Source organism: Rhinopithecus roxellana, chromosome 10 (genome assembly GCF_007565055.1).
Source record: "Rhinopithecus roxellana isolate Shanxi Qingling chromosome 10, ASM756505v1, whole genome shotgun sequence".
Taxonomy (NCBI): domain Eukaryota; kingdom Metazoa; phylum Chordata; class Mammalia; order Primates; family Cercopithecidae; genus Rhinopithecus; species Rhinopithecus roxellana.
Genome location: NC_044558.1, coordinates 107675301 through 107698565, shown reverse-complemented (window position 1 = coordinate 107698565; position 23265 = coordinate 107675301). Strand labels below are relative to the sequence as shown.

The 23265-nt window shown below is 36.2% G+C and overlaps 1 protein-coding gene across 2 annotated transcripts in view; it reads right to left on the bottom strand.

The window, feature by feature from the left end:
- The window catches only part of CFAP54 (cilia and flagella associated protein 54), a 380731-nt gene that overhangs the window by 292461 nt on the left and 65005 nt on the right, over nucleotides 1–23265 (bottom strand). For both annotated transcript variants that reach the window (XM_030939210.1, XM_030939211.1), the window contains exons 18-21: nucleotides 17083–17169; nucleotides 16872–16993; nucleotides 3944–4120; nucleotides 21–113 (exon numbers count right to left, since the gene is read on the bottom strand). In XM_030939210.1, coding sequence (XP_030795070.1) covers nucleotides 21–113; nucleotides 3944–4120; nucleotides 16872–16993; nucleotides 17083–17169 — 479 coding nt within the window. The remainder of the gene's footprint in view (nucleotides 1–20; nucleotides 114–3943; nucleotides 4121–16871; nucleotides 16994–17082; nucleotides 17170–23265) is intronic.

Here is a 23265-nt window from a genome sequence, read left to right as displayed (position 1 = left end):
TGACATTTAATTTGACGTACCGCTTCTCCTGAATTTGGGAGATGATTATTGTTTAGCCGTACTTTTCCATAACTTCCTTCTGCTTTGCAACCCAAAATGCAGTACCAGGAGACCTGCCGAGGAGAAAAATGAGCCTGTTTAAAAGGCATTCTTTTACATCAATGTAGCAAAAAAATACTTTTCTAAATAAGAATGTAATGATTCAAGTTTTAAAACATGAAATCAAAGTTTACAAATATACTTAGGTTTAATCTTTAAAGAGTACAAGTAACCTTAGCTAGTTTACTGAGACAATTAAGACTAAAATATTATTCATTATTAATTATTTTAACCACCATTAATTGAACAGTTCCTACTGCTAAGTACTGTTAGGGAATTTACAGATATTTTCTAATATGCACAACTCTATGATATGGGATTACTATTATCATTTTGCTTCACAGGAAATGGAGATGCAGAGACATTAAATAACTTTGCCCAAGATCAGACAGAGAGTGGCAGGGGTTGACTCCTAAAATGACTTAGTCTTGATGTTAAAAAAAAAAAAAAAAAAGATTAACACTCAAATGAATTTCATATTTTACATGACAATGTATGACCAAAAAAAGCAAGTGGAAAGAGAAGCAAGATACTAAAATATAGTATTTTAAATAAAATATAAAAATACATATGAAAAAGTCTGGAAGAAAACACCCCTAAATAAGAACAGCAGTAGGATTTGGATGACAAAATGGTAAGATAACAGGTAGATAATGGGTCCATTTTTTCCTCCAATTTATATATTTTCTGAAACATGATATTACTTTGATAATTTTTATATTTAGTTTAATTTTATACTTTAAACATTAGACATAAATCAAACACAAAATATAAATCCCACAGAAACAGCTAAACTTAACCTTGATTAAATAGTTAGACAATGATCCTTTTGCCGAGGTGTCAAGATAATGAAGATTCATTATTGGAATGAACTATTCTCCCTATAGAGAAAAAGGGAGCTAAGTGACACTTGACGGGGTAGTATTATGAACGAGCCATACTGCTGGGGGTCGTAGGGGTGATGGCTGTGTCATTACCTTCTTCCCAGAGGCAACTCCTAAACTACAAGGCAAGCTGGAAAGAAGGAAAAATACAATTGTCTCTAAAAAAAATACAATTGTCTCTAAATACAAGTACCTCTTACAGCTTGTGCCTGCTACTCTTTCCTCCAGGTCAACAGAAAAATACTAACCATATCCAATTGACACAAGTGGTTCTCAACACTGACTGTGCTCCAGAATCCTTATTTAAAATACAAATTTGTACAGAATCAACCATTTTTGTAAATTACAGATACCCAAGCCTATCTAGCTTCAATGAATTAGAATTTCTGATGCAAGTTTCTGAATCTTTGTATTTCCAAAGAATATTTCTCAGGTGATTGTGATATGCACAACTGATTAAAAAGCGCTAGTCAAAGGCAGAACAGGACAAAGAGAACACAGAAAGAACCTGAAGCTGGAGGGTAGGGTAAAAAATAATAATAATAAGATGAATCTCAGAAAAAAAAAATGTAAAACTAACTTCCTTTGATTTCCCATGCAAAAAGATACTATTTTTCAAAGAAGAAAAAAGGCAGAAAGACTATGTTCTATGACTTACATCATTATTGCTCCAAGTTCTATTATACAAAACAGAATTTGGAGGGTAAAATTCTCTCTAAAAGCATTTTTACAAGCAAGCTTTATATTTTTATTTTGTTCCACAGATGAAGACATTAGTTTGTGCAGCTCTAAGAAACAATGTGTAATTAGAATCTACATAAGGGTAGAGACATCATGAACAAATCAGCAATAACTTTAGAAGAGTTTATACGTAATATAAATAACATTAGCATTTTCAACTACAAAAGTAGATTTTAATGAAATAAATGCCTCAACAAGAGATTTTGAGAAAACAAAAGATGGCTAAAGCCTCAAACCAGAAAACTTCTTTAAGCCCATAGCACCATCTAGTGCTGATGAGAAGGTAACAGATGGTGATAATTTCCTGGAACTCTAAATGTACATAATACACATAAACTTCCTATAATGTGCTCATTGATGAGTCCTAAAACTACAGACCAAATGTGAGACTCTTATATCTTCCTATTTCCAAGAATTATGAAATGAAATCAACTAATCATTAAATTGAAGTACATAAAGAATAAGATTTTGGTTAAAGAAATCCAAATATTTGAATAAAAGCAAACAAAAACTCTTAGTAAAGCACGTGGTCTTAGTTCTGTACTAATGTTCCAAATCAGTGAAGCTCTATTCTTAAACAGATTCCAAAAATCCAAAGTTTAACTTTAAAACCACTATCAATAGCAATAATCCATCTATCATAGCACAGTTAGGTATAAGATGAATGTCACTTCTATTCCCCTCCTCTCCCAACTATAAAGCACTATGAAGGTGGTTATCAGTTCTCACTGATGTCCATTTGTCATTTATCTGAAGCTCCTCAAAGTATGCAAGCACATTTAATCCATATTTACCTTAATACCTCAATTACCTTGCACAGAGCTTGACAACTATAGAAACTCAATAAATGCTCATTGGACAGAATCCACAAAAAAAATCATCAAATAATGTAATCACAGTCCATCACTTGATTACTTTTTTTTTTTTTTTTTAGATGGTGTTTCGTTCTGTCTCCCAGGCTGGAATGTGGTGGTGTGATCTCGGCTCACTGCAACCTCCACCTCCCAGGTTCAAGCAATTCTCCTGCCTCAGACTCCTGAGTAGCTGGGATTACAGGTGCCCACCAAAACGCCCAGCTAATTTTTCATATTTTTAGTAGGGACGGGGTTTCACCATGTTGGCCAGGATGGTCTCAAGCCCCTGGCCTCAGGTAATCTGCCTGCCTCAGCCTCCCAAAGTACTGGGATTACAGGCTTGAGCCACCACGCTCAGCCCATTACTTGTTTTGCGTAAGCTTTACTACTTACATATCATACAATTAAGTGGAAAGATATCAGTTAATATGCCAAGAATATTATACATTATCTCATTTAATTTTCACAGTAAACACACTTTACAAATGCAAAAAATAAAACCCTCAGAAAATGTATTTAGCTTTCCTAAGGTCAGACTTCCAGGAAAGGTTGGAGCTAGAATTACAAACCTAAATCTGTCTGACTCCAAAGCCTGTGTTCTCTCTACTATACCAAGTTGACAAAACTTCAAGCAGAATATCCTAAAGAGAATCAAAGATAAAACTTTATTTTTATGTAACATCAAAGAGCATGTTGTTGATCATCCCAAAGAGGAAAGTGTAGTTTGTAAAACATAAATTAGAACTAAATTCTTGTGAAGAAACTTAATCTCAACTTTTAGTCACATATAGGCCGAGTTCTGAGGTATGAGGGATGGGAGAAAAAGTTCATCCTCCAATAAATGCACAAAGATGTATGGTTTATAATACGGTTGGAGTTGTCCTTTGTTTGTGTTGAAAGAATCTACAGTTACTTGGAAGGACTTTGGACAGAACCTCTAGACTCATCACCTCCAAATTTCCACACTCTGCTGCCTCATAACCATCACTGACTCTGAAGTAACTTCTACCCTCTTCAAATGTCTGATTCCACTTCAAGTGAGACTTCCATCTTGAGCACACGAGGATGTCAGCATATGGTGTGTCATGGTGACAAAGATACTTACAAGGAAGTGTTTCTCTACTGTTTCTTCTAACAATATATTTGGGTATAGCAATGCAATACAGAGCATATCACAAATATAACAGCATAAGGGGCTGTCATGAAGAAACTAAGTATAGATAAGACATTGGAGTATTAATCCAGTGTTCAGTGCTTATGAATAAGACTATCCAGTTCCTAAAAGCAATCAAAGTATGAATCGCGGTAGTCATAAAAGTACTTATGTTGCTTTGCATGAGGCAAAAATAACATTGGACACCATACCTTAACCTCTGAAGTAAATGGAGCAGGTTTGAGTGTCACAGAACAATGAGTTCGAGACAGCAGGATAGGTGGAGGAGGGACTCTGCTTTTCTTTCTTTTTGAACTTTCCAAATATTTCTGATAGGAATATAGGGCATTTTGTTCAGCTTCAATCCTTTCAATTAAAGAACATGCTTCCTATAATGAAATATGAAAATAGAAAAATACACGTCAAGAGCTTGAACTTTATTTACATTTATAGAATTCTAGTGATGTTAAACAATGTTATCTTTTTATATGCAGTTTTTCAAGCCTCAGAGGCTCAAATATATACATATATATTTCAACTATTTAATGACTTTGCAAAAGTAAAAGATGCCTACTAAATAAGGTTAATCATGCTCACCAATGGCATTATATTTATATATCTTATATGTTTATCATTATTATCATACATGAATATGAGACATTACATTTCTAAATTGAACCTTCTGAATATCTACCATTATATTTCATTTTCCCTAAAAGGTTCATACCACAATCATCTGCATTTATGCTGATGAATTACACACCTACCCTAATTCAGCTAAAGTGTGACTCTCAAATAATAAGAATATTGGTATATGTGGTTTATGAAATAAATATTATTGAGAGTTTCTTTCTATCAGCAAGAAGAAATAAAATAGAAAAAACATATTCCATGAGGCTGACGGAAAGGCATCCACTTTTTAAAAAGGTTATGCACAGAGAAATGACACATAAAACAAAAGAGAGATATAAAAATCAGACCTAAATAACATTTCAAAAGTAGGGCTAAATACATAAGCAATAATAATAATACATGTAAATGGGTTATACTTCCTTTTAAATTAAATTAAAAGGCAAAGACTCAAACTGAGCTCTAAGTAAAAACCCATGTAAAGATTAAAATTGAAGTGTTGATAAAGAAAGAACAGTCTTTTCAACAAATGCTGCTGGGACAATTGAACACTATATGCAAAAGAATAAAGTTCAACTCCTACTTCACACCATAGACAAATATTAACTTAAAATGAAATATACATTCAGATGTAAGAGCTAAAATTATAAAACTCTTAGAAGAAAATATATGACCAAATCTTTGTGACCTTGAGTTACGCAATGGTGTTTGGAAGATTCAATACAATGATGCATTTAAAATGCTTAGTATTTGGAACCGAGTAAGCAGTCAATAAGTGTCAGACATTATGATTATAATTATGATTACTACTACTCCTCCTCTTTCTTTCACTTTAAGCACTCTGGAACATTCTGTTTTGCCATATCAGAACTATTATTATTATTACTCTTTCATTTTAAGTGTTCTGGAACACCAAAAGCACACTGACAAAGGAAAAAGTAGATAAGGTAGACTTCATCAAAATCAAAAACATTTGTGTTTCAAAAGATACCATCAAGAAAGTGAAAAGACAGCCTACAGAATGGGAGAAAATGTTTTCAAATCATGTATCTGATAAAAGACTTGTATTCAGCACTTATATGCACTGTTATAACTGAGAATTGTTACAACTCAATAATAAAAATGCAAATAACTCCTTTAAAATATAGGCAAAGAATCTGAATACACATTTATCCAGAAAAGACACAAATAGCCAATAAGCACATGAAAAGATGTTCAAAGTCATTAGTCATTAGGGATGAAAATACAAAATCAGCAAACTGACTCAAAAAGCAGGAACCTAAATATAGAAATAATAATGTTCAAAGAAACTGGAAATGTTATCCAAAAATTGTTTCATATAAAAGTGTCAGGCTCAAATGAGTTCATAAACAAAATACTTTAAATCTCAAAGAACTGATCATTCCTATGCCATTTTAAATGTTTCCAAATACAGAGAGAAACAGATATCCTCTCAAATAATGTTACAAAACTGTTTTAACTTCAATAACAGTCTGAAAAATGACTATATATAAAAACACAGACTAGTCATTTCACAAATACAAATGCAAACATCTTAAATAAAATACATAAAACACTAATACATTTACTCTAACAATATACTAACAAAATAATGAACTATAATAATATTGTCTTTTTCCCAGGAATGCAAGGACAGTTTAATATTAGGAAGCATATAAATATAATTTAATATATCCATAAATTAAATGAGAAAAAACATGATCATAGTGCTCAATGGCCAAAAAGACATTTCAAACATTTTTTAGCATTCATTACAGATTTTTTTTAAGTCAATAAATTAGGAAAGCTTTTTTTAGCATTATTTTAAAGTATTAATTTTAGCCAATAACCAAAATATTACTAGCACAAAATGGCCCTCTTAGTGCTAAGAATGAAGCACTAATAGAATTATCAATAAAAGCCAGAAAGAATGCCACTATTCCATTTTATTCTGGAAGTTCTAGTAAATTCAACAAACATAAGAGAAGAGATACTGGAAACGAAAAGACAACATGTCAGTGGACCAAATTTCAAATGTATTTCACTCTGACAGAAAAAATCTGTGCTGTTTCTCCTACAGAAGACATTCTGAGGCTGAAGTTTCCAATTAGAAACCTGAGCCTCAAGCTCAAAAGAGAAGGTAAAAAAGTGGAGACAGGATCTGAGTATGTGTTGGAGTCATATTTAAAGCTGAGTGAGGAAACCAGCTCCCTGTAGAAGCAGAGATTATAAAACTGCAGCATCACATATTATTTTTCTAAAATAATGAAGGCTGGCCGAAATTGAGATCATAATTAACTTCTCATTTTTATTTTTTATTGGAAATGGCTGACGTTAAGGTCTAAAATCATTAATCGTGATTAAAATCTATCTGTGATGATGAATAGTTTTTTAATTCCATTTGTTCAGTGCCAGGAGGCCTTGAGAAATCTTTCTGCATATGCAGGTCAAGAATCTTAGGTATCTGCAAAGACAATCATTCCTTTGTATGGGAAGGGATGTGTTACATGGTAACCATGTTTCTAGAGTCTGTATATCAGTCCTTCAGTATTTAGACCTAAAAGCTCATTTATATACACATAGTAGGTATCAGTGTAACTGTTTGAATCATTGAATGAATGAATCAAGGAGACAGGATGACATCAGTGTCCTCCATTGCCTCCACTTTTTCACTCATTCAACCAAACCGATTTTTAGAAATTATAACAAATGGATGGACAAAAAGGTCAGGGCCAGATGGTGAGGGAGCAACGTCATAAAAGGCCGTAAGAGAGCCAGTTAGATCCAGAGCACACAATCAGCACAGGGCTAGGCAGAGGCTCATTCCCTCTTCACCCTCTTCCACAGACAACAGCACAGCTTTGGCTCCCTGAGGGGACGAATGTACCACAGAACAGGACTCCCTTGAAGGGCAACAAAAGGTAAGAGCCTTGATGAGGAAGAGGCCAGAGACAGAAAAGATGAGTGGATTTCCCCAGTAGCTGTGGAAAAAACTTTGAGGGAAGAAAGTCCTACCTGAACAGAAAGGAGATAAAATGCTATTATATTTTGAACATTAAATATTAATGTATATTCATTTGTATCACAGGCTGTAGAGACCAAGATATTTCAGGTTACATAAGACAGACAAAATCAGCCTAAGGAAAAATTATGCAACACAAGGAAAGGAGACCAGTGTCCCCACTTCCCTTGAAAATTTGGACACATATCCTTCCTCGGGATTATGTTCGGAGCCTGTAAAATGTATCAGCAGCACTGGCCCACTGGCTCTTATATTCAAGCAGACTGCCTTTGGCCCCCATCTCCACTGACCAGCCAGCCTCTCTGGGGTCCAAATTTGATCTCAAAATTTGCCTTGGTAGTTCCTGATTCAGTGAACCAGTTGAATACTAGCACCTTCTGACTTAATTCTTGCATCTTCTTTCTGCACATCAATGAATCCAACTGGGGTAAAAAACTTTCTGTGTTCTGCCATGGCTATAACATAGACATTTCCCAACTGGGCTGTTGATCAGTATCATCCATGAAGTTTATTTAAAAATCAGAATGGTCCATTTCTACCCCGAAATAGACATTTCCAGGAGTGGGGCTTGAACATCTGTATTATTTACAAACACCAAGGATAATTCCAAAGTACAGCAAGAACTGGGAACCACAGATTCAGGCGAGTAAATCTCCTTTTCCCTCCTGCCTTTCTCCCAGTCTCTTTCTAGTCTCTTCAATCTCCAGTCTTCTAGTCCTTCAATGGCTCCTCTAATACTTGCCAGATAAAGTGCAAACTTTTCCAAAGCCCTTTTCATTCTGATCATGACTATATTTTCTAGCCTTATCCCCCTTTCTACTCTTTCCCTCTTTCATACCTACTTCTCTGTCCAACTTAACCTCTGCAACCATAAAAAAAATCACTCATTTCCTAAAATGCTGTTATTTCACACCTCGGAATTGCCCATGCAATTCCCTATTTCTGGAGCATCTCGTGTCCTCTTCTCTGCTTTAAGATCCACACAAATATCACCTCCTCTGACATCTTCTAGTTAGCCCATGTATTTAAATAAGTCATTCCCTTCATTACATAGTATCTTTATTTTAGCAGGTATTACATAATATGTTACCTCTGTACTTGACTGTCCACACCCTCTAAACATTGAGTGTCTTGGCAGGAAGGACAGTGCTTTATTTATCTCTTTAAGTTCAATCGATGTGTTTGGAATATAAAACACACAAAATTATGAAAGAGAAGGGTGATCTTTATTATAATGTCTTTTAAGATGGCATCTTTAAAATGTTCTGATTGGCTCTTGATCAATTTTAACTTTAGAGTCCTAACTCAGATCCTATGGCCCAATTTGAAATCGGTTAACAGAAGTATTAAAGTTTTAGTGAATGGTAACAAAACAAGAGTTTATAACAAAGCCCTTGATTTAGGTAAATCAGATAAATTCCATAACAGAATTCAAGGCAAACCCTAATGCTAGTTAAAAACTAGAATCCTAATATAAGAGAGCCAATTCATTGAGCTGCTAATAAGATTTTGTTTATGAGAAAGTGCCTGGGGCTTTTTAAGGGGGTTCTTCAACTATTTTTCTAGTTGAAGAACTAGAAATAACATCAGAAAATCCCCCAAAAAAATCAAGAAGGAAAAATTCCCATGAAACCAACACTACTTAGTTATGAGGAAGTATTATCAACATGGACCTGAATGTTGTCTATAATAGCAATGCTCTAGAATACCAAACTATTACAATTGCAAAACCTAGACAAACCATTCCCTAATCAGAGGTCAAGAAGTAGGCTTTCCATGACATATCAGATAATGAAAAATAACTATATCCTCACATCTTGCACTGTCTACCACAGTGCCTAGCAAATTAGAAAGGTTCAGTAACTCTGAAAAAAGAAATAAGCCTTTACCTTTCACAGGGACTCAGCCAAGGAATCTCAATGGAAAGGGACTTGCCCACCAACTCACAATAAAAATAAGCTCTACGGCCGGGTGCGGTGGCTCAAGCCTGTAATCCCAGCACTTTGGGAGGCCGAGACGGGCGGATCACGAGGTCAGGAGATCGAGACCATCCTGGCTAACACGGTGAAACCCCGTCTCTACTAAAAATACAAACAAAATTAGCCGGGCGAGGTGGCGGGCGCCTGTGGTCCCAGCTACTCGGGAGGCTGAGGCAGGAGAGTGGCGTGAACCCGGAAGACGGAGCTTGCAGTGAGCTGAGATCCGGCCTCTGCACTCCAGCCTGGGCGACAGAGCAAGACTCCGTCTCAAAAAAAAAAAAAAAAAAAAAAAAAAAAGCTCTAAGGCGTTCTTTCAATGGTGGTTTCCACTGCAACGTGCCGCCAAAACCACAGTACTGAAGTCCAAAGTATTTTTGTCTGAATGTAAATTTCTCTGGCATATAGTTTCCATTAGAGAAAATGAAACCTGCCTCTCCTCAGAAGTTACTCAATGCTTACGAGAACAGATTGATGTTAAATACATTTGACGCAGGCTTGACGCCCACAGTGCAGCAAAACACTAATGGAAAGATGCAATGCAATCTTGAGGGTGTGACTAAGACATATGTAAACAACTGTCACAGGACTAGAATGATAAAGTGCCATATTTCCTACGTATCTGGTAGACCTCCCTGAGGTATATTCTGGGTTCTCAACATCATAATGTACATTGCAGAAAAAGATGAAAAGTAGATTAAGTCATATCCAAGAATCCTGAGAAGGAATATTGCTTAGAATAAAATGTACAAGTAATAAGATAAATCTAAGAGAAAATACAGAAAGAAATGTATAGTCTGATGGAGGAAAATATATCTAAAGCACCAAAAAGTAGCTCAAACAGAATGTCTCAGAGTGCTTAAAGTGAAAGAGAAATAATAATAGTTCTGATATGACAAAACAGAATGAAAAGCAGAGTAATAATAATAATAATGGTTAACATTGACTGCTTATTCTGTTCCAGACACTAAGCATTTTATATGCATCATTGCACTGAATCCTCCCAAGAATCCCTGTTTCACAGATGAAGAAATTGAATCTTACAAGAGCATAAATAACTTTACAGGTCATACAGCTAATCAGTGGTAGAACCAGAACTCTAATCCAAGACCCTTATACTCCTAACCACTATGTTATCTTGTTTTAATAAAAAACTGATTTAAAAGAAGTTTGGAAAGGCAACCTGGATGAAGTTTCCTATGTAATACCCTTAAATCACTTAAAAGAGAAAAAAAATCCAAAATGTAGATATGCTAAATATTCTGTTAGCAGTTTGAAGCCTGGGAGTCAAAACATGGCCTTATAAGAGGAGGGGTCAGAATGAGAAGTTGGCTCTTTGATTAAAAAAAAAAAAAAAAAAAAAAAAAAAAAAAGACTTGAGCACACAATTACAAACAGCTGAGGCTGGGCACAGTGGCTCATGCCTGTAGTCCCAGCACTTTGGGAGACGGAGGAAAGCGGATTGCTTGAGCCCAAGATTTTGAGACCATGCTGGGCAACATCACGAAACCCCATCTCTACAAAAAAAATACAAACAGCCAGGCATGGTAGCACGGGCCTGTGGTCCTAGCTACTCAGGAGGCTGAGGTGGGACAATGGCTGAACCCAGGAGGTTGAGGCAGAGCCATGCACACCACTGCACTGCAGCCAGGCTGACAGAGCAAGACCCTGTCTCATAAATACATAAAAATAAAAGTAATTTTTTAAAAGCCAATGTATATTCTTCTCCCCTAAAAAAAAATCAGATAGAATTGATTTGACTTGAAATGCTACAAAATAGGAAAAATAATTAAATCCAACTACTGCTAATATAGTTAATAGACTGGTATTTAGGGGATATCAAGACATAAATTCAGGAAATATTAAAGCCAGGGGTTATTAGAACTGCTAATACCCCTGAGTTTCTTCATTAGTTCTGGTCCAAAATGGTACCATAAATTAGATTCTGTGTTGATTATAAATAATAACCTGCTAAATCATAATGCTCCTTTGCTTAGAGTGGAATTTGGAATTGTTGACATCATCTCAACTACAGATTTGTTTAGGTTCCTACAAACAGTACTAGCAGAAAATTAAATGAAACAGTTGGGTTTCTTTGAAAGAGAAACAACTGGAAAACCTGGCTTATGACAAAAGTAGCCCCTGAGAGGAAGGAGGGTCTACAAAACCCAGTTATAATGGTGTAATCGGAACACAGCTATCAGAATGGATGAATTGCCAAAATTTCCTTAGAGAAGACAAACTTACTGTCCTAAGCAATAATTTTCTACATTAGGGTGTACAAAACTAAGGTCTTTTAGTCTTTGTATCCCTCTACTCAAGACTGGAAGGGGCAGTCAACTGGCCCAGCTGGCATCACTAGTCTTCCTTTTGAGGACCAGTCCCACCTGATTACATCTGATGGGGAAAAAGAAATCCTCAAAAGATGAGTTTGGAAGGGGAAATGGATGCTGTACAGAAAACAACAGCATCTTCGAAATCCCCAGCACTTGGATGGAGGAGCATTTCTGCCTCTTTCCTATGAGAAATTACATCTGCAAAGACACTGAATGTTCTGTTAGTGGACTAAGAGCAATGACATAAGCCACATGATGAATACTATATTTGACCAGAAGTAGATCAAGGACATCCAGTATGGATCCTAGGTGCAATCCTTTAATATAATCCTATGGAGTAACATATAAAAAGCCAAAATGGACTTCCAGAGGTCAAATAACCAAGACAAGAAAATGGAAAAATTAATCCCCATAATTTAAAAAAATTCCAAGTCATCTCACTTGGAAAGCTAATGAGTTATTATCAAAGGTTTGTCCCTCATTTGTGGGAACAAATTGGTCCATCTTAATTGATTAGAAATAAAACAGACACCTGATGAGATTATCCAGATCCACAGAGTCAGAAAATTTCTGAAAAACAGAGACAGGATATGAATTATTTAAGAGTTCTAAAGAGACTCAGCTTTTTCAAACCTTTTTATGATATCGAGTGACACATCAATTACTGATTTGGGGATAATTTTATTACAAGATCATGATATTGTAAAACATTCTGTAACGCACCCCAGTTGAAAATGATTGCCAAGGGAAATAAATTTATTTGTCTTCTTTAAAGAAAGAAAGTTTGACAATTATTTGAGCCATAACATCATTGTTTAGGAGAGTACCCTGAGGACTGATCATTAAGCCTTAACACTTGGATAAAACTACCACTGAGGAGCAGACGTGGCTATAGAAGATTTCAGGACTTCTAAATAAATATTCGACATGTTCTTCGTTGGTGAAAATTCTTTAGAGGACTCCTCATAAAAAACAGAGCCTCTTAATGCATCTCAAGAGTCTATCCTAATAGGACATTATACTCATAATTTTTTCTGGAATTAAAATAGTTTCACTTTTTGTTTTGTTTTGTTTTGTTTTGAGATGGAGTCTCGCTCTGTCTCCCAGGCTGGAGTGCAGTGGCGCGATCTCGGCTCACTGCAAGCTCCGCCTTCCGGGTTCACGCCATTCTCCTGCCTCAGCCTCCTGAGTAGCTGGGACTACAGGCGCCCGCCACTGCGCCCGGCTAATTTTTTGTATTTTTAGTAGAGACGGGGTTTCACCGTGGTCTCGATCTCCTGTCCTTGTGATCCGCCCGCCTCGGCCTCCCAAAGTGCTGGGATTACAGGCGTGAGCCACCGCGCCCAGCCTAATAGTTTCACTTTTTAAGAAATAGAAGAAATTTTGTAAATTTTAAATTTTTTAAAAATGAAAACATAAAAAGAGCTGAGAAGATCTCTGAAAAAAAAAAATCGTCCATGCATATTCTTCTTTCCCTTAAAAAAAGCAAATAGAACTGATTTGACTTGAAATGCTACGAAATAGGAAAAATAATTAAATCCAATTACTGCTAACATAGTTAATAGAGTGGTATTTAGGAGACAATAATACATAAATTCAGGAAATATTAAAGCCAAGATTTATTAGAACTTCCACTACCCGTGAGCTTCTTCATTTGTTCTGGTCCAAATGTTTGAGTCGTAACACTGTTGTTTAGGAGAGTACCCTAGGGACTGATCATTAAGCCTTAACACTTAGATAAAAACTACCACTGAGGAGCAGAGGTGGCCAAAGAAGATGTTCCTGCCCATACTGGAAACTTGAGATGTCTAGGTTTCTCGGTTCGCGAATGTTCCCCAGTTTCAGTGGTGGGAGGCAGGTACATACAGGGGAACCAGCACACTATGGCAGTACAAAGACCAGATTCAGTCATCATAAAACAAGGGGAAACCTCTCTTCAGGCTCTAAGAAGACCTGAGATTAGTAGTGAGACCAATATTTCTAAAAGAAAGATAAGGTTTATTTGCCATAAAAATAGGACTGAAGTACCAGTGTCCTCCAAGCACTAGACAATAGCAAACAGCTATGGAAACATCAGCTGAGAAAATGGATCTGAACACACCCCAGAAGTCTTCCAACAAAGACCAGACACCACTTGGCCTTGTGATCTCATACCACCCAACACCACCATCCAACTTCCTCATTCAAATTCTGGAAATTCAAATTTAACCAGGCTCTTCCCTAACACTCCCAGGACAGACTTCCTCACCTTGAACATTGATAGCAACTGTCCATCCAAAATTCTTAGGTTGGTGAAAAAGACTTCTCATGAACACATCTTTACTTCCTCTCTCGTCTCCCAAGCTACTATCCTCTCCCCCACCCTACTCCTACCCTTATTGCATCTATGCTTCTGTCGCACAGAATGACCTATAGAACTACAAGCACTCTATGACATTTCTAGCCTTGGGACGTTGGCACATTTGTTCTCTCTGCCTGGAATGTCCTTTCTACTGTTTGCTCTCCTGTTTTTCTGGCTCTCAGTATCGTTTCAGTATTCAAATTCAAGCCATCTGTCTTTCAGCTTTCAACTTCATGTGTTCCTTAAACATTCCCCACTGTTAAGTTAGGCACTCCCCTGTTAATTTTCCCTAGCCCTCTTGCAATTAAAGCACATATTTACTTGTCTACGTCTCCACAGAGTGGAGTTTTATATGAATAAATCCAGGGACCACAAAGGCAGAACCACAAAAAGAAGGCAAATCAATCAGTATTTGTTGAATAAATAAAAGATTCCCCACTTCTATACTCAGCATACTACCAGGCACATAGTGAACTTTCAATACATAATTGCTAAATGGATTGAAATTATTTCTTAGATGGATGAATAGAGTGACAGATAACAAGTAAGTGCTACATACCAGAAATCTTGAATTTCAGTATTCTACTTTCTAACCTTCAACACCTATCCTTCTAGCTCCCTCAGACCCTCATTTTCTGGTCCTTGACCAGATGTCCTTGACCTCATAAAGATGTCCAGTCTCTTGATATTTCCATAGACATCAAGTCTTTAAATGCCTTCATGCCTTCCCTCCCTACTCAATCTGTATCCATCTTTTTAAAGCCATAAACTTTTAACTCATACCTTCATTTTTTAAAAAAAAATCTAATCCTCCACAAATGTCTGCTGTCACAAATATTCTGCTGGCATTAAGAACACCACATTGGCCAGGTGCGGTGGCTCAAGCCTGTAATCCCAGCACTTTGGGAGGCCAAGACGGGTGGATCACGAAGTCAGGAGATCGAGACCATCCTGGCGAACACAGTGAAACCCCATCTCTACTAAAAACTACAAAAAAAAACTAGCCGGGGGAGGTGGCGGGTGCCTGTAGTCCCAGCTACTCGGGAGGCTAAGGCAGGAGAATGGCGTAAACCCGGGAGGGGGAGCTTGCAGTGAGCCAAGATGGCACCACTGCACTCCAGCCTGGACGACAGAGCAAGACTCCGTCTCAAAAAAAAAACACCACATCAGGATAATGTCATACCACCATGCAGACCAAGATGTCTAAAAATTCATGGTCTCCAACTTCAGCTAGAACTTGGTGATGCTGGCCAGTCCCTTTACTTGGAGTCAACTCCCTCATCCATTCCTCCCCACTCTCCACATTATCTTTACTTTCCCCCTTCAATTATCCAACCTCATGCTCCATTGATGGCAGATATCCTTGCCTCCCACTGTATCCGATACAGGTAAGAAGGTATATTAGTTCATTATCACACTGCTAATAAAGACATACCTGATACTGGGTAATTTATAAAGAAAAGAGATTTAAAAGAGACTCACAGTTTTGCATGGCTGGGGAGGCCTTGGGAAACTTACAATCATGGCAGAAGAGGAAGCAAACACATCCTTCTTCACATGTCCGCAGGAGAGAGAAGAATAAGTGCCCAGTGAAGGAGCAGGTCTTTTATTAAACTATCAGATCTCGTGAGAACTAACTCACTTTCATGAGAACAGGATGGGGGAAACCTCCCCCATGATTCAACTATCTACACCTGGTCCCTCCTACAACACATAGGGATTATGGGAACTACAATTTAAGATGAGATTTGGGTAGGGACACAGTCAAAGCATATCAGAAGGCATCAACTCAACTCCCTGCCTTCACACCAACAAACTTTTCTTATCTACATCTGTCTGTACCTCCTTTCCTTCTATATAAAAAGGTGGGCTTCAGGGCTGCCCTGAAGCCCACCCATCAATGAAGATGAATCCCTTTATCTGTGCTTTCAAAATCATCCTCTCTGGGCCTTGGCTCTGTGTATTAACCTCTCCCTCTTATTATCTTCAATTTCTCTTTGTTCTGGCTCTTCATTTTTAGCACACTATTATGCCAAATGTTCTCTATTAAACCCCTTTAGCTCCATATCCCCCTCCTAGGTTTGACCTACTTTTTTCCTTCTCTTATCAGCCAAGACATAGCATTATTCTCTACATCTTCATACATGATTCACTCAGCTAATGCCACCATAGCAAGGATCTGACTCTACCAAAATTTTTTTTTAATATTCTGGCATGGTGGCATGCCTGTAGTCCCACCCACTGGAAGGCTGAGGCAGTAGGACCATTTAAACCCAGGAGTTCAAAACTGCAATGATCTAGGACTCTGCCACTGCATTCCAGCCTAGTTGACAGAGTAAGACCCTGTCTCAAAAAATAAACACATAAAATCAACATATAATGAATTAGCAAGAAGGTAGAAGAATTTCCAGGCCAGAGTGAGACCTGATTAAAAATATCAACAAGGGAATTGGTCCATAAATTAGCAGTATCCATCTAAGAGAGAAGGTACCTCAGACAATGGACTTTAAGAATTTTAATTCCATTGTAAAGAATACACTAAGCTGGTAAAGTGTCACTCCAGTTCTATAATTTCCCTCATTTTGAGTCCTTCTGATTTTATTTGGCTTCTCATATAGATTGCATGAAGTTCTGATAAAAAGAGAATCTCTCATTTCAGAATTCAGAACTGGAGGTACAGATTACTTCCCCTGGTCAGGATGAATTATATACAGTGAAGCTGAAAGTTCATAATTAAATGTTAAGGTCAACACATTATTTTTAATAAAAAAATGAATCATTCATTTTAACAGAAATTTTATGTCAGGATTAAAAAAAGAAATGAAATACTGTTACCATCAAAAATTCCCATGAAGATGTAGAGGTTGCATCTTTCTCGAATATTAAAAGAGCTTTCTGCATTAAGTAAATTGCTTTGGATAATGTATTCTTCTTTATTTTATTCATTAGATTTAATTCTATAAAAACAAACATTTTATCAAAAAGGTGAGATTAAAAACTATCTTTCAAATTTTTTAGAAATACCAGTTATCCCAATTTTAATTACCTGTAAAACAATCAGTGCTTCCAGATTGTTTAAACTTTTCCGGACTCTTGGTAGAAATATCTTTGCTAACAGTTGGAGTCTGCAAAACTGAAGAAGATGACTGTCATAACAATTAAGTATGTATCCAGGACAGGAAATATTTTTTAAATACTAAGGAACAACTATTCATAAAGCTACTGCTTCCTCTATCATGTCATCTTTTTTTCATTAATAGATAAAAATTCATATAAATCTACTACAATGCAGTTTTATCAAATCCTCTTTTATTTGCCACAGTATACCTCAAGGCAGAAGAAATTCCAAATTATAAAAATATTTGATTTTCTATCTCATCTTGAATAAAATCATCCTAAGGCTTGATAGAATCCAACCTACTTCTGTTGACTTTACCTTTTCACAAAGTACAGATGGCAAGTCCTGATACCAATACCAATAAGCTGTCAAAACTCTGTCCTCAACGCCCCTTCTAGAAAAACTGGTTTCATCCAAGGTCCCTTCAAGAGCTCTGGGTACCACACGAAGACCTCCACTCTCTCCCAGCTGTGACTGAAGAAATCAGAGCCTCTCTCAAGATTTTGAAGTAAAACATGAACTTGCCAGTTGTTCATACTGGTATACAATTGGGACTGACCATCATGGTGGTTCCGTAAAGACAGGAATGTGGATGAGGGGAAAAAAGGATACAGCTATACTAGCCCAGGGAGATGGAAACTGTAGCACTGATTCTTGATTTTTCAGGTCTGGTCCTTAAGAGACCTGGTAATCTTTTGGTCCTTGGAGGTATGTGAGCGTAGCTACAGTAACCTTACAGTAAACCCCTTTTACTGAGTTTTAATTATTTGTGCTAATGCACATGAGCCACCATGTTATGGTAATTGATTCATGAAAAGATGTTAACAGACACCATTAAAGAATAGAACACGTCTGCAGTGGCAAAGGGTAAGGAAACATCTGCATGGAGATAGCAATGCAGAGCAGAAAATAGTGCATCATTCTCTCAATACCAACGATATTATAAATGCTAATTAAGCTTTCCTGATTATAATTGTTGGAGATAAGAAGGATGAGACTGCAAAAAAATTCTGAATGCCAGATACAGATGCATCATATTTATGTCATGGTCATCAACAGGCAACCATTATTGAATAAGAATGCTAATGTAGGGAACATTAGTCTGGCAACAGCATACTAAAGAAAAACAAGGTAGGGGAACAAAGTGATCAGCTGTGCTAGGATGGCAATTCAATAAAGCCAAAACAAAAAACAAAATCAAGGAAACCCAGAGATATTGCAAGGAAATAATAACTAATTCCATTTACATTTGAACTTAAGTCTTGCATCAATATCTTTAAGTGGTCTATGATCAAAACTCATTTGGTCTTCAAAGAATTATGGATGACAATTAGAGGAAGAGGTATTTAGTAACTCCATGAGTTTAAAAAAAAAAAAAAATCTAATCCTCCACTAAAGGAAATAATACAGTTACTACGTGAGAATCATGGGCTAGTTTCTTAAAACCGACAGAAAAATTCTATTTACATTCTGAAACATATTTCTGAACCAAGTATTTTCAGCCCAAAACATGTTCAAGGTTATTATGCTAAGTAATTCATTTATGTATTAGAAAAAACTTAACTTATACATGATGACACAGAGATATTTTAATTATTACTTACTTCCCTCTACACCCAGCAGGTCATAGGAGAAGTAGTTTTTGAAACTATGTTAATGTTAAAATAAAATGTAAAAAGATGAAGAGTATAAAAAAATAAAAGTATGGGGAAAAAAGAAAATTTTATATAAACAGAATGCAGGCAGGGCATAGTGGCTCACACCTGTAATCCCAGCACTTTGGGAAGCCAAGGCAGACAGATCATTTGAGGTCAGGAGTTCCGAGACCAGCCTGGCCAACATGGCAAAACCCCATCTCTACTTAAAAAAAAATACAAAAATTAGCCAGGTGTGGTGGCACACGCCTGTAGTCCCAGCTACTTGAGAGGCTGAAGCAGGAGAATCACTTGAACCTTGGAGGCAGAGGTCACAGTGAGCTGAAATCACATCACTGCACTCCAGCCTGGGTGACAGAGTGAGACTATCTCAAAAAAATAAAATAAAATAAAAAATAAAAATAAAAAACGCCACAGAATGCAAATACATAAAAAGCAGTCACAAGTCCATATCAAATTGAAAAAAAATCTAAAAATCGAATTAATTCAAGTAAATTTGGACACAGTTCTCTGATGTACGATATTTTTTAGAGACCAAATGAACTGCAAATAAATCCTTAATTTACTTAGTAGGTTTTTAATAGCAGTATTGCTTTAATAATTTTGAAAGTACTCTGTTAATTTGCCAGGATAAAACAAATGAGTAATTACATTGATGTTGTTAGGAACCAGAATGCTCAATATGGGAGAAGGAAAATACAAAAATGGAGAAGGTGAGGAGAAACCTTTTAGTGTTGGAATTGGAGATATCAAAAAGAACTTGTGGTCAGGCGCAGTGGCTCACAACTGTAATCCCAGCACTTTGGGAGTCCTAGGCAGGCAGATCACTTGAGGTCAGGAGTTCGAAACCAGCCTGGCCAACATGGTGAAACCCCATCTCCACTAAAAGTACAAAAATTAGCCGGACATGTTGGCATATGCCTGTAGACCCAGCTACTTGGGAAGCTAAGGCAGGAGAATTGCTTGAACCCAGGAGGCCAAGGTTGCAGAGAGCCAAGATTGCATCACTGTACTCCAGCCTGGGCAACAGAGTGAGACTCCATCTCAAAAAAAAAAAAAAAAAGAACTTGTGATTTAAATATATGTGTGTGTGTGTGTGTGTGTGTGTGTGTGTGTGTGTGTATTTCTTAGCTCTAGCTACTAAAAGGAGCCATTGACATCCCAATAGCAATGAGCACTCTTAGCTTACAGATCTTGGTTTCTAAATACCATTTTCTACCAAAAGGTACCAAATATCATTGGAAAAATAGCTTATTCCAGATCTGGGGGTAGGGAAAGCAAAAGATAGGTCTAGAATATTTTGTTGTAGAGAAAGCAAAAAAAAACTCAAAGAATAATGGGGACTATATTAGTGTGTTTTCATGCTGCTGATAGAGACATACCTGAGACTGGGTAATTTATACAGGAAAAAGGATTTAATGGACTTACAGTTCCATGTGGCTAGTGAAGCCTCACAATCATGGCAGAAGGCAAAGAGGAGCAAGTCACATCTTACATGGATGGCAGCAGGCAGAGAGAGAACTTGTGGAGGGGAACTCCTCTTTATAAAACCATCAGATCTTGTGAGACTTATTCAGTATCATGAGAACAGCACGGGAAAGACTTGCCCCCATTATTCAATTACCTCCAACCAGGTCCCTCCCACAACATGTGGGAATTCAAGATGAGATTCAGGTGGGGACACAGCCAAACCGTATCAGGGACATATCAAAGGAACACAGGATCCAGTATGAAGGGCCTCCCTCCCACTGGCAAAATTTATGACTTTAAGCATCACAAAGAACAATAATGGCAAGTGACTTTAACAGATTAGTAAAAAAGGAATCTGATCCATACTGTTACTCAAAAAATTAAAAGAGGCAAAGTGGGGACAGCTCTTGTTTACAGAAGAATGTTACCAAATAAATCTAGAAGGAATAATTCAATTAGAAAATCATCACGTACAAACACTGTAACAATTAATTCAGGAAGGTTCACCAATGGAGAGTAAGATCATCGGGTGAAAGTCTGTTGGGGAACAGGATATTCATTCCTACATCACCAACAGCACCAATTAGTTTTTCACTACAAAGGGGAGAGGGACATTTATAATGCAGAGATCTGGCAGACATCAGCTTAATAAAACGACAGCACTTTGCCTCACCAATGATAAAACAAATGGCCAATGTGTGCAATCTAATGTGATACAATGGGGTATAAACAGCATCACCTGTATGGTCATGAGGAAACTACTATGAAAGATCACATTGTGGAACATGTCTTCAAAAATATCAATGTTATGAAAGAAAAAAAAGAAGTTGGAGGAGTTATTCTAGATTAAGGAAGAATACGACAACCAAATGTAATAAGTGATTTTTGATTACTTCCTAGATCATTTTAAATAAAACCCATTTTCCCCAAAAAGGATATTTGGGAACAATTATGGCAATCTGAAAATTGGATGCATAATAGAGCATGTTCTCAGACATACGTGAAAGCTAAAAAATAAAGTTTATCTCATGGAGGTAGAGAGTCGAATGATGGTTACCAGAGGCTGGGAAGGGATTGGGGGTGGGGGGATAATGAGAGATTGCTTAATGAGTACAAATATATTGTTAAATGGAAGAAAAAAGTTCTAGTGTTCAATAGGACAATAGGGTGGCTATAGTTAACAATAATTTATCTTACATTTCAAAATAGCTAGAAGATTTGAGATGTTCTCAACACAAATAACTGATAAATGTTTGAGATGATAAATATTCTAATTACCCTGGGTTGAGTTTTGTACATTGTATGCACATGCTAAATTTTGCATGTATCCCATAAATATGTATAATTATTATATGCCAATTAAAAATATAAAACTATAAAACATTTAGAAGAAAATGTAAGAAAATCTTCATGATCGGGGGTTAGGTAAGGAGTTCTTAGACAAGACACCAAAATCACATTACATAAAAGTAAACAAATGATCAATTGGATGCTGAAAAATAATTGACTGTATAATCAGTAATATTATCGTATCAGTGTTAGCTTTCTTCAGAGTGATAATGGTATTATGGTTATTTAAGAGAATGCCCTCGTCATTAGGTGATAAATACTAAAGTTTTCAGGGCTAAAATATATCATAATGTCTGCGACTTCTCAGCGTATGGATATGTGCATGTATATGTATATATCTCTACACACACATAATATATTGATATCATAGGTATATACATCTATAGATGTATATACATAGATGTACAAATATATGTATTTATATGTGCATGTAAAGAGAAAGACAATAAATGTGGCAAAATGTCGTGACTGGTGGATTTAGGTGAAGGTTATGTGGATGGTCACTACACTATTCTTTCAACTTTCTGAAGGCTCAAAAATTGTTAAACAAAAAGTTGAGGAAACAGTTTACCACAGTTAATTTGGTTTTATCCATATGGATATCCAATTATCCAATGAATATGAGGTATTCTATCACTTTGAAATAAACCTTGAATTACATTAGAGCAAGATCCCCTACACTCACCTGATTTTTTTTCCTTCAGGAATGTCTTAGCTATTTATGTCTTCTACCTACATTTTGTAAAAAGATTGTAAAGATCTACCAAGAACAAATCCTACTGGAATTTTTACTGAAACTGCATTGAGTCTATAGATCCATTTGAAGAAAACTGAAATCAGAATAATCTTTCTGATTATTTCGTCTTCTTATCAATAAACACAATCTACCTTCATTTATATTGTTCTTTAACATTTTTCAGTAAAGTCTTAAAATTTTTTGCATACTTGTAGCTCTTTGGTTAGATTGGATCCCTTGGTACCTTACAGTTTTTATTGATAAAAAAAAAAGTTGTCTTTTTATTATATTTGCTAACTGCTTGTTGCTGTCCTATAGAAATTACATATTATATATTACATGTTATATATTATATATTATTATTTTTGTATATACTGATAGTTTCTTTTGCATTTTCTAGGTAGACAATCACATAATCTGGAAATAACAGTTTTGTTTCTTCTTTTCTAATGCTTATATCTTTATTTTTCTTATCTTCTTGCATTGGCTAGAATTCAGTATAAATATTTTTTCATCTTCCTGCACTAATCAGCAGTGTGTCTACATTGCCCACTCTTAAATTAACCAGGATTTGAATAAATCTGTGTAGCTCTACATATAATATGATTTGAATGCTTTACACACCCCTTCCAGGAACTCATCCCTTTCTTATTCGATATAGATATTTCTGTGTGCCCATAATACTTTGAGCCCACCCCTATTACAAAATGTATCAATCTCAATTGATATAGTTGGCTTACTTATCTAGAAGCTCAAAAGTAGAGACTGTCTTATTTGTACCTAGCCTAATACAATGCCTGGATTTTAGTAGGTACTCAATAAATATTTGCTTGGTTGAATTAACAAAACTTAATTTACTATAACACAAACAAACATAATTAATTAAACTTTTTAAGATCT